Source organism: Myotis myotis, unplaced genomic scaffold (genome assembly GCF_014108235.1).
Source record: "Myotis myotis isolate mMyoMyo1 unplaced genomic scaffold, mMyoMyo1.p scaffold_m19_p_8, whole genome shotgun sequence".
Classification (NCBI taxonomy): Eukaryota; Metazoa; Chordata; class Mammalia; order Chiroptera; family Vespertilionidae; genus Myotis; species Myotis myotis.
Window position 1 is genome coordinate 77,842,168 of NW_023416390.1, and position 12,849 is coordinate 77,855,016.

At 44.5% G+C, this 12,849-nt stretch overlaps 1 protein-coding gene across 5 annotated transcripts in view; it reads right to left on the minus strand.

The window, feature by feature from the left end:
• MGAT5 (alpha-1,6-mannosylglycoprotein 6-beta-N-acetylglucosaminyltransferase) overlaps window positions 1-12,849 on the minus strand; it is a 352,200-nt gene that overhangs the window by 116,122 nt on the left and 223,229 nt on the right. For all 5 annotated transcript variants that reach the window (XR_004969483.1, XM_036320247.1, XM_036320246.1 and 2 more), the window contains exons 6-8: window positions 9,527-9,598; window positions 7,472-7,633; window positions 2,844-3,013 (exon numbers count right to left, since the gene is read on the minus strand). Coding sequence is in view for 4 of the 5 variants with exons in the window: in XM_036320247.1 (XP_036176140.1) it covers window positions 2,844-3,013; window positions 7,472-7,633; window positions 9,527-9,598 (404 nt within the window). In the remaining variant the exon portion in view is untranslated. The remainder of the gene's footprint in view (window positions 1-2,843; window positions 3,014-7,471; window positions 7,634-9,526; window positions 9,599-12,849) is intronic.

Genomic DNA, 12,849 nt, shown 5'->3' on the forward strand with positions numbered 1-12,849 from the left:
ACCCCCCAGGGCCCATCCAGAGCCCCGACCTGGACTCTTGCAAAAGCAAATGGTGCACAGACACAACCTTCGAAGCCCAGGAAGATACAGGTCGGAGTGTGGCCCATCCAGCAGCTTAGAGACTTTAGACCAGTTACTTAACCTCAGAATCTTTCCTTATTCTCAAACAAGCAAACAGAACCACCACAAAACCAGATTGTATAGCGACCTCTCAGGGTTCTTTTGTGGTTAAACGAGGTACTGAACGGAAAGTGCCCAATGTACGCTACATACTCAGTGACTGTTCGTTTCTTACTATTCCAACGCTTACTGATCTATTTCTGAGAATAACATCTTTCTATACTGTCTTGTACTGCTTCCAAATTTTTTCTCTTATGTGAAAATGTTCCTCCTGACTAGACTGGCACTACGGTTTGCAATTCTGCATTACCCTTTGCCCACCCACCCATCCATACAAACCCACACTTGTACTTGGCGAGCCAACGTGCTTGTCACCTCTCACTTAGAAATGGGTCATCATTGAAACCTTTGATCCCTGCTACACCCCACAATGATCCTTCACCAAATTATGGCTGGACATCCTACTTCCAAGGACGGAAGCCTAAACAGGACTCTGACCTCTAGCTCCAAACTGCCACTGCCTCCAGCACCCTGTTCCCCAGCTCGGTGCCTGATACACAATTTCTTCCCAAGAATTCAAGTATTTCTTTTGTGAAGGGCCAGCTAGTAAATACTTTCATCCTTGAAGGCCACATTTTCTCCATGGCAACCACTCCGCTCTGCCACTGTAGGACGGAAGCGATCGGACCCTACAGAAACAGTAGGTGTAGCTCCCGTGAAACTTCACCCAAAGCAGGCAGGACTAGGCTTGGCCTGCTGAGCTGCTGCTTCTGACACCTGATCCACCTGTATTCAGTGGTTCCCAAACTTGTCTACACATTGGAATAACCTGAAGGCGTCAAGAGACACTTATGCCTGCGTCCTATTCCCAAAGGTTGTGAATTAATCTGAAATATGCTCGGGGCCTTGGGAGTCTAAAAAGGTCCTCAGGAGGTTCCAATGTCCAGGAATGTTTGGGAACCACTGCTCTATGTTATTGCCACAATTACCTTCTTAAATAAAATACATCTGTCCCTGTCACCAGTGCTTAAAGATCTTCGTTCCTCTTGACCACGAAACAAGGCCTTTGCCTGATAGACCCCCAATATGCCTTCCCTGACTTCCCTCGAAAGCACCATCCCTGGGGCTCCAACAGTGTTCCATTTGTTTACCCACCCACCCACTTACTCATCAGCTTCCTCATCCTTTCACTCATCTGCTCAGTAAATAGGAGTGCCCACTGTGTGGTAGGCACTTTTCTATGTGCTAAATAACATGAAGAACAATATTCATAGTTTCTTCACTTCCCGTGCTTACATTCTAGCATCCGCACCTCAATTAGAACTAATCACATTGTAATTAGTGTAATTATTATGTAATGCATTAATTATAATTAGCAAATGACTGGCATCTCCATGAACACATGCTGGCCATCTCTGCTGACCCCTTACCAAGATCCAGTCCACAGAATGCACTAGAGGAACGAGTGCTAACTGCATGAAGGCATCCACCTCGCAGGTTGGTGCCCAGTGTGCTCTACCATAAGCAGGAGGGAGGCACCAGAAGGCAGCGTGCGGAAGGGGCAGAAGGTGATTAAGGGTTCAGAAGACTTTGGGTTTATCTGCAAGGCAGTACAGCCGCAGAAAGCATAGGCTCCGAGGCCAGACACAGAGCTCCAGTCCTGGCTCTCCCACACATTCTCCATGGGACCCCAAACAACCCATCTGTAGTTGGAATCTCAGTGTCCTCACCTTTCAAATGCATAAAGCAATAGCACCTACTTCCAGGTTTGTGCTAAGGACTAAATAAGATGAAAACATGTAAAATGCTTAGCACCTGATGCTGTTAATAGTCATCATGGTTGTCATAACTGTTGAAACCATTGTAATTGAAGCCCTTACCCACAGTTTCAGAAAATGGAAGTCATTTAACAAAACAGTGATATTATCTTACTGACACTGCTTCCATCTCAACACTGGCACTGGTCAGGTGTGGGCCTTGGACCTAACAGCAAACAGTAAAGTAGGAGCCAGGTGAGATACATTCACTGAACATAGATGTTCATCCGACGCGTTTCCTCTGCTAACATTTGACATATCGCATCATGATGACTTGGCTGCCGGGTGGGAAAACCTCAGCGGGCAGTTATCTGAAAGGACTGAAGGGGCTCTAAGCGTTCCTGCTTCGCCAGCTGTGTCCGTCTAAAGGAGATTAAGAGCGGGCCAGCACTGCAAGCAAGTTTCACTGAAATGGAAAACCCAGGTAGAATTAACAGACTAAGAGCTGAACGCTGGCTAATTGAAAAAGGATTGGATCAGGGCTTTCAGGAAACTCATTCTCTCCAAATTAAATTATAAACAGGAACCTGCCCTGTTTCAAGATTTTGAAGCTTGATGTTGAGCAGGGAATGATATAAATTTCAGCAAGAGACAGGGAGTTAGGTAGGCCAATAATGTCTTGTGCTGCAGATGTTGGAAGCACCTGCAATAGCAACGAATAAGCCCTGGGTTTGAATTTTCCGGCATTCATTTGTGAAGCCTCTGGAGCCTGCAGCTACAATGAAAACATATTATCCTTTCACAGTGTATCTATTTAGCTCCTGAAAATAATCTTCTTATCTCCTGCTTAGTGAATTATCACTTTCATTTTCCTCCACAAGAAATTACACAGTAATAGAGGGCTTTAAGAGTTTACAATTTCTTTTTTTGTATTCTGACTTTAAAATTGAAAAGTAATCTCCTTACTCCTTGAGCTCAGCCAGCGAAGCTGAAATCCTAATGTCATGGCCCAGTAAGTACAGCGATGTAATTAAATCACTCCACTGCACTAATTCACCAAGCGGGCCGCCGCTGAACGCTGTCTCCGCAATCTTGAACCCAGACTCCTTCGTCAGGAGGCCCAGGTGGACCAGGACCTGGGAAAACAAAGAAGAGGCAAACGCTGATTCCACCAAAACAAGCACAACTCCACAGTAACACACGAAAAAGCGAGCAACCAATGTTAACACCACGTTATGTTCAATGAAATCTCAACGTGGGGTAAGCAGTTTTTCAAAAAAGTAAAAAGAAAGGAGGAAAATGATTTTTCATTGTTGTTTTAGAGAAACAACGATCCTTGGGGCAACTATGAGGATGAGGTACAGACAGGTAATCCTTCTTTTAAAAAGAAGGATGTATTTGAAAAGTCAAAAGTAAAGGAGGGTAAGGACAATAAGATGTCTTTTAACAGTATGGGGCTTTTCCTCACAGCTAGAATATTTTATGCTTTTAACATGGAAAATGCCAAACACATACGAAGGCAGCCCTGACAATAAAGTTAATTCCCATGTGCTCATCATGTAACTCTAATCATCATTAACTCATGATAAACCTTATTTAATGTATAGCCTAATTTTTTCCCAAACCCTCTAGCTTATCTTGAAGTAAAGTCCAGACCTCATTTTTTCCTCTATAAATGTTTTGAACTATAAAAAAACCAAACCTTCACTTAAAAAAACATAACATCACTAACACCCCAGAACAGCTATTAATTCTTTAATATTATCCAGTTCCCAGTCGGTTCTTACACCTCCTCAGTGTCCCTCATGTTTTCAAGTGTAGATGTTCTAGTCAGAAGTCAAAAAAACGGTAATTGCCTCATGCATTTCTTAGCCGTCTTTAACAGGTTAAGCTCCCAACCTGTTTTGTCTTCCAGACAGAAAGTATAGTGTTTGTCACCAGTGACTGATTGTGCGCTTAACATGTTAACCTGAAGTAGTGCCCCATCAGCCTTTGGGGAAAGAGGGGCTTGTCATTTATTTGTCAAAAAGACTGGGTTGTATTTCCAGTAGTCTCTCTCACACTCTGGGTTTTGCTGACTGTATTTGTGGAAAATTAGTAACTAGATCGACAGACAGGATTAAATCCATATTTAGTTTTTCTAGCAACACTACTTCATAGGTGGTGCATCTACTTCCTTCCAGGGGTGGGAACGTCTGTTTTGTGATGTTAGCAGCTACTGATGATCATTCATCCACGAGGGGTGGCAGAATGGTGATACTGGCTCATTCCTTCTGCACTTATTAGTGGTAATGCTTCTGTAAGAGAAACTATCGCATATCAACCAACTACTTGGGTGCCCTAAAATACAGCTTACATAAAAAAAAGCCTGGTAAATACTTCAGTCTTCCCCTTTATTTAGCAGTCTTAAAAAAATTGTTCTTTAGTTTCTCTAACAATGACCAAAGAGAACTTACACACACACACACACACACACACAGGCACGCATTATTGTAAAAGTATGGCTATAAGTTTATTTGCTGTGTTTTAATAATTGTAGTTGTTATTCTGATTATCACATTGTCTCATCTTGGCCAACAGGAAGCTATTCAGTTGGCTTCTAAGTTCTTTTACGCAGTCCTGGTCTTTGACAGTTTACTTTCTGATAAGACAGGGTGTTTCAACCTTATCGTGTACAACTCCTGCCGTAGACCTTAATCAGCCAGTTTTCTAAGAAGCTCTGACACCATTCAGTGGGAATGGTATTTAAAGATCAAAGGCCAGCGGTAAGCACACTCTCGATCGTCACTTCCCGTAGGCCTTTTAGTGGGAACAGCTAGAAAATTTATTTTTTCTTGAGGATAAAACTAATCATGAGTTCATACTGGTTTTTCCAATTCAAACTCAGGATTACAGTATCTTTACATAAGATTATCCACCTGACATCTGTTATTTCCTCTCCCCTACACTGCAAACCCCACTTCTCAAGGACACTCACATAATTACTTGCCTTATTCCAATACACACAATTGATTCAGAGTGAGAATATCAACACCACCACCTCCTACATGATTAAAAAAAATTGTGGAAAGACATTTTTGCAATTTTTTTTTGTCCTTTGTGATATCCCATGAGAAGCGTTCAACTTACCGTGTTCAAGTCAACAAGAATAGTCCATCTCTATACATTTGTAGTAAAACTGGACAAGCAATGAGTTCATTTGTTTTATATTCATTCAAGTACTGCTACTTATTGCTAATTAAACTTTTACACTTATGTAAAACTAGAGGCCCAGTGCACGAAAATTCATGCACTCGGCAGGGGGGGTCCCCTCAGCCCAGCCTGCACCCTCTCGCAGCCTGGGAGCCCTCAGGGTATGTCTGACTGATGGCTTAGGCCCACTACCCGAGTCGCATTCTGGCCTCCCTCTGCAGGAGGCGACTAGTGGGCTGATGGAGGGACGGCACCAGCCAGTCTCGTGTCCCCCTCCCTCAATCACCCCTCTGCCACCACTGGTTGCCGCTGCCCCCTGATCACTGTCCCCTCTCTCTGCCCACTGGCACCCACTTTGGCTGGCCTGGTGCCGCCCCCTCGCCGTCCCTGCCTGCTCCTGCGAACCTGTTGATTTGCATGTTAGGCTTTTATTATAGGACTAGTGGCCCAGTGCACAAAATTCATGCATGGAGGGGTGTGTCACTCAGTCTGGCCTGCACCCTCTCCAATCTGGGACCCCTCGGGGGATGGGATAGGGCCTAAACCAGCATTCGGACATCCCTCTCACAATCTGGGACCGCTGGCTCCTAACCGCTCACCTGCCTGCCTGACTGATCATCCCTAACCACTCTGCCTGCCGGCCTGCTTGCCCCCAACTGCCCCTCTGCCAGCCTGCTTGCCCCCAACTGACCCCCCGCACGCCTGCTTGCCCGAACTGCCCCCCTGCCAGCCTGATAGCCCCCAACTGCTCCCCTGCTGACCTGCTCACCCCCCAACTGCCTACTCTGCCAGCCTGCTCACCCCCAACTGCCACCCCCACCAGCATGATCACACCCAACTGCCCTCCCCTCCTAGCCTGATGGCCCTAACCACCTCTGCCTTGGCCCCGCCACCATAGCTTTGTCCGGAAGGTCTCCTGGTCTAATTAGTATATTACCCTTTTATTCGTATAGATAGAGACCTGGTGCATGGGTGGGGGCCAGCTGGTCTGCCCTGAAGGGGGTCCTGGATCACGGTGGGGGTCCCCTTGGGAGGCGGGGCTGGCCTGCGCGAGGGGCCTGGGGTGGTTTGCAGGCTGGCCATGCCCCCATCAGGTGGGCGAGGGGCTGAGGGCCATTTGAGGGCAGTTTGCAGGCATCCAAGCCCCCGGCTTTGTCCGGAAGGATGTCTGGAAGGTCTCCGTAAGGTCTCCTGGTCTAATTAGCATATTACTCTTTTATTAGTATAGATGATTCCTGTATAAAATCTATAAAGTGAGATACATCCAGAGAAGTCTGGTTTCTACACCTGTTATCTCTATGTTATTCTTTCCCTCCCCTTATTTGACATTATTTTTTTATTGTGGTAAATTACATATAACATAAAATATACCATTTTAACCATTTAAAAAATATGAGCAAGAAGTGTGTATGTATATTACATAAGTGTTATATATGTGTGTATATATGAATGTATCTATATGTACACATGGAGGATAGATGTACATATATAGATAAACTCTCTCTTCCCTTTTAAAATAATGTTTACTATTCTCCACCTAACATTTCTTCACCTAACAATACATCCTGGAGGTTACTGTATAGGATTAAATAAAATTACACTTTACTTCCTTTTACAGCCCACCTGGACCTCTGACCACATGCTCCTCCATGTCTCATGAACTCAAGGCCCCAAGCAGAACTGACCCATCAAAGTGCAACTTGGGATCTGGAGGCATTATCTGTATTTCTTTTCGAGGATATCAAATGAGTCAAATTAGGAATAATACCAAGCTCGTTCGAATTTACTTTTAGATATAAGAAGTTTGCTCAGTTTTTCATCATCAGAAAATTCACTTAAAGCCACTGCTGCTTAGTCTCCAACAGGGTATAGGATTTCCCACGCTCAGGAGTATTCTAGATGTTTTCCAAGCATCGCCTCATACACTTGGACAAAGTGGCTCAAGTTTAATTTATTTTCTCTCTCTCTCAAGCCTGTAAGCAGAAGCACCAAACAGAATACCAATGGAACTCACCATTGCCCAAACCCCAGAACCAACAAACTCCAAAAGTATGAAATTGTCATAATGATGTAATAGGAAGTTCTAAAAGGTTGTTTGTGTTCAGTAAAGAAAATAGGGTTAAGTTTCCTGACACCACTGAGAGAGACAGTCAGATCGTTCAAACGAAAGTCCTTCAGGCAGATATTCTGCTTGGATTCACCCAAGAAATGTGTGCTGGTCCCTGCTAAGTGGGGCGATGTGACTGGGGAAAGGGAAACCCAGAAATGGTTGTACGAGCGACTGAGCAGATTCACCCGGAGGGAACAGCAGGAAGGCCTGGCATTTCTTAGTCTTGGTTCCAAGCAAATCAAATTTTAAAAGAAAACAGGCATCTAACGAATGGAATTAGTTACAAACTCACTTTCTTCCTCTTTCTCTTTTCAAGATTCTGCTTTTCTGCTAGGGACTTGATCGCTTGGATCCACGCATCAGCCATACGCCGGATGCGCAGCCTCATCCACCGGAACTCTTCATGCTTCTTCATCATGCTGTAGAGAATATTAAAATCCGTACGAATTTCCGCCTAGAAACAGAAATTTAATAGAAAGGAGTAGAAAATGAAGCCAGAACACATAATGGTTTGCATGAGGTGACATCTGAAAACTTGAAAGAGGTACTCAATTAAATACAGTGCTCAAAAGGGGGTCTTGGCAGCGCAGCTTTTCTTTAAGGTCCCGGGACTGCAAACCAAAGCAAAGGCCTCCGACTGCTCAGCTGCCACAAGGGACATCATTTTAAAAATGGGTAACTGGGAAAGAAAGCACAGTCACTGCAAAGCCCTGAGCTATGTTAAAATGCATTTTTTTTATAATGAGTATGTTTGATGTACCTTGAAATTCTTTGCACCTGAATTTATTGGCCATTTCAATCTACTGCAGGCAGCAGGGTCCTGGGAAAATGGAAGTCAGTTCTTAGCAGGCTACCTGGTGTTGTGAAGGCTTCCAGAGACCTCCTCTGTCCACACAGTGAAGAAGGGAAGGAAGCACATGTGCCTTTTCCAGTTTTTTCCCAGTCCAAACAAACAAAAGTCCATTACTTTCTAAAGAATTTAAGAGCCAGGAAGAACATTTTCCGATCACAACTGAATAAAATTTAAAATTCAGGCCAGAGTCATGTAAAAGCCAGGAAGAACATATTTGTCACACAGCTGCATAGAACCAGTGATTAAAATAACAGAAAAAATAAGAACACTAGTATTGGTTTCATGTAACATCTAAAACATGCTGAATCCAACTTTTAGCAGTCACTGTAGTTCATTTTAAACACTCATCTATCGGATCATGGCCCTCCCTGACTCAACAATTCCCCCTGATTCCGGTGATTAAACGATGGGCCTTGGGCCAAATCCCCCTCGCTGCCTGGGTTTGTACATGAACTTCTACTGGAACGCAGCCACGCCCTTTTGTTGACATCTTGTCTATGGCTGCTCTCTGAGCTACTAAGTCAGAACTGAGTAGTTGTGACAGAGACCTCAGGGCCTACAAAGATGAGAAGATTAACATCTGGCCTTTTACAGAAAAAGTTTGCAGATCCCTATCTGAACACTGAAGACTTAAGCTTGTGATGTGGCATATAAAACCTTTCACAGTTCCCTGAGCTACCTCTCCAATCTCACCTTCAAATATCCAAGCCTTGTTCCACTGAACCATGCATGTTCTACTCCCTAAAAATGCTGAACTCTTATACATGCCCTTCTCCTTTCACATCAGACACCTTTATCTCCTTGACCCAGTATAAACTCATTCATCATTTTATTTTTATTTATTTTTTTCTTTAAATCTTTATTATTGAAAGTATTACATATGTCTTTTATCTCCCATTGACCCATTCAGCTCCAGTGTCATCTCTGCAGTATCTCATGGCTGCAGGCTGAGACCACAACTTTCTCATTAATTTCACGGGTCTGTGTTCTAGCATTTACACAAGTGTGGTCACTTTTACAACCATCACCCTCATATGTCACAGGGTGCCTCCACAAGGTGTTATTCACAGCACTAGCCTGTCACTTAGGAACCCTAGCAGAATTGCTCAAGAAATAGATGCGAACGAGTTGACTGATGGGTGTAGAGCAGTGGTTCTCAACCTTCCTAATGCTGCGACCCTTTAATACAGTTCCTCATGTTGTGGTGACCCCCAATTTCATTGTTACAAATTGAACATAATTAAAGCATAGTGATTAATCACAAAAACAGTATGTAATTATATATGTGTTTTCCGACGGTCTTAGGCGACCCTGTGAAAGGGTCGTTCGATCCCCAAAGGGGTCGCGACCCACAGGTTGAGAACCGCTGGTGTAGAGGTTCTTCAGTTTATTGCTATTTCAGATCACAGCTGGAATTTCTAGAAGACGCCACATTTATCAACTGGCATTAGACACAAATCGCAAGCCCAGTAAAAGGTTTCCAAAATCACTTACTAATGAATTATGATCAGCTTCCTCGTAGGGATTCTTTGCTCTCCAAGGTAAATGAGGACACCAATTTTCAACCTGAAAAATATAAATCAGAGACACTAAGGACGCTGGCTCATCTGGACATGAATTAATCTATATAAAACACACTGAGCACAGTTCCTGACACACCATGAGCACTGTCTTTAAGCAGGTTATTATTATTAGTCAGAGTCCATGCTTTTAGCCAGCAATCCAGAGACAGGTGCCCTCTCAGACGAAACCCTAATCAGCAAAGGCCCCAAGGAGTATATGATTACACGTTACATCTGTCCTTCACAGTACTTTACAGGGACTGATTCCTTAATCATTTAATCCCCCATTTCTACACCAGGAGAGGCGGGTCTCACGGCAGAAAGTTAAAAGACTTGAACATTCCCTCCGGGGAATGAGAATGAGAGGTGCCTCTCTGACAATTTAGCAGAAGGACAGGAATGGTTTGTTATCTGCTGCGGCATGTCTGGAAGGGAAATCGCTTGACATTTGAGCCACAGGACTCAGTCATTTATCTCAGAATTAGGAATGCAGCTGATGGTTTAAGGCTAATTGATCGTGGCTTTCCCTCATTTTCTGGCTGTTCACTTCGGACCATCATAAGGAATAAGATGGTAAAAACTATTGGAGAAAGAGATGAAAGGAAAAAGAAAAAAGAACCCTCAACGATTCTGGGAGAGCCGTTCTGGAAGATGGATTGTTCTGTCAATGCACAAGAGTTCAGAGAGTTGCGGGGAGGAAGAAAGAGAAAGGAAGAGCGCCAGGTTTTATAGGAATCACTTCAACAGAGGTTACCAAAGAATACTGGGTGAATTCACAATTTCTAGTAAAGAAAAAAGAAAAAATGCACTGGGTAATATTGATGTCTGACCTTGTGTCAAAACTGACCATACAGCCCTGGCAGGCTTCTCAATGGTTAGCGCACCTGCCCAAGCACTGAAGGGTCTCAGGTTCAATTCCTGGTCAAGGGCACATCCCTGGCCCTTGTCGGGTACAGGAGACAATCAATCGATGTGACTTTCTCCTCTCTCTCTCTCCTCCCCACATCCCTCCTTCTTTTTCATTCCATCTAAAAAAGCAATGGAAAAATATCCTCAAGATGAGGATTAACAACAACAACAACAACAACAACAAAAAGCCTGGCCATACAATTCTAAGATAGCATATCACCCATATACTAATACATAATGAGATTATTAAAGATAAATAATAAGCGGCCATTGAAAATAACTTTTTTCTCTGGCCGGGAGGACCTACAGAAACAAAGCGAAAGCAGGAGGGCGGGATGTCCTGGGAAGGTCACTGAGAAAGCAGGAACATGTGTGAGGCCACAGCCTCCTGGCACCAGTAATGCAGCGTCAAACGAGACGGTGTCCTCCAGCTGTGGGTGATTCTCCAGGAAACAGTAGTTTCACTGACCTAGAAACTGTGCTTAACGCAAGGCAGCTGTACTAAGACCAAAATAACTGGGTGGTTTGCAGGCAACCGGCTGCCTGCAAATGATCTGCAAGCGATAAGCAGAAGGCAACGAAGCTTGGGGGAGGGTGGAATCCCTGGATAGGGAAAGTGCAATATTCTCTTTTTCTTCTTGCAGAGTAAAATTAAACTTTACTGCATTTATGAATGACTCCAGAGGCTCCGAAGGACTCCCCAGGAGGAAAGCTAAAATGGTTTTTCTCATAAAAAAGGAAAACACTAACTTGCTTTGGATGCCCATGTCTGATTACTGAGCCCTTACAGCAACATCACCATGAACAGCAATATCAGGAGCTCCACAAATGAGAAAAATGAGGTAAAACCAGCAGAAAAGAAGTGAGCAAGAGGATGAAGCCCGTTAGTCTGGTAGCACCGCACACCTCTGACCTTGCATTGCTAGGCTAGACAAGATTACTTAGTTCAAGTTAAATTTTTGTAAATGGATTCAAAGAAACATTGCTATAAAGCATGTTTATAACATGAAGGTGTCGAATGGATTGCAGAGCAATCCTTCAACCCCACACTGAAGGACGAGGATGCGCAGGCAAGGGCACACATCACAGCCAACCTCACCCTGAGTGACTAATGTACACAGCAACACGTCGGTATAAAAAGATGAAACACAACTGTGAATAAACAATACCAACCACAAGGAGAGACATTCGTGAGATCAGATACCGGGTAAGGGGAAGTACATTCCCTCCTCACTCTTCCGCCCTAAGAAGGAGCTTCCAAAACTTGCTCTGATGAAAATACAGTCCAAGGTGATCTTCTAAAATATGACTTCCCTACCGAATACTTGAGGCTCTAATTCCTCTTTGAAGCTGGTCATTTATCTCAGTTCTTGTTGCTCTAAATGACTGGATAAAGCTCTGAACCGCTTCAAGGACAGCCTGGAAGCATGGGAGGCGGAGTCAGGCTATTTCAGCTTTTAGCAAGAAATCTCACTGTCACATGTTCATGGTCCTGGAGAAAAGCCCGATATGAACACCCTGACCCAGAATGAGGAAGGTGAGTTTTGAGGTGGTTGTTTTAGCACAGTGATAGGATAACTGGTTAAGATAATTAAATCAAACATTAACCAATGTCTCCATGGGGTGGGGGTGGGGGGCATTTATTTCTGAAACCTCAGAGGATGGCGAGGACTGGGAGGAAGCCAGCACTGGCATTAACTCCACTCGTGAACCAGCCCTCCCATGAGCAACTCCCTCCTAAATAAGAGTCACTCATAACACTCGGGGCATGTCTGGCTCACGGCTAATAACTCAGCCTCCCAATCCCTGGCTCCTGTCTGATGTACCTGGACAGCTTTCACACGTGTTACTCCCAGCATAGCGTCCTACCAGGAAAGCTGGACCCCAGAATGAGCTCACTGCCTTCCTGATCTGGACGCTCTTCTACTTCAAATCACGCTTATCCTCTCCTCTCCTCCTGTGTCTCAGAACCCTACTACTGTCCTAGGTCAGCCTGTGGCCTGCCTCCTTCCACCGCTGCTTTGGCCACACTGTCCCCACTGTGACTCCCGGTGCCCCCCTGGGGACAGGATTGTGTATTTGCCCTCGGTGCAGGCACACAGGGCTGTGGTGCTGGACCCTACCACTGGCCATCCCACCCCTGCCTGACTCCGGGGCCTGGCAGTCTTGCCCCCTCTGCCAGGGTCAGGACTGTATATCCTTAAAATAGTCCACACATCACCACAGTAAGTCCAAGACTTGAAAACCATCCGAGTTGGCAACACACACAAGAATCAATTGAGAGGAGCACCACTCTAATAACCTTGGATTTGAAGACAAAGCTCCTTCCATGGAAACTGACCTTTT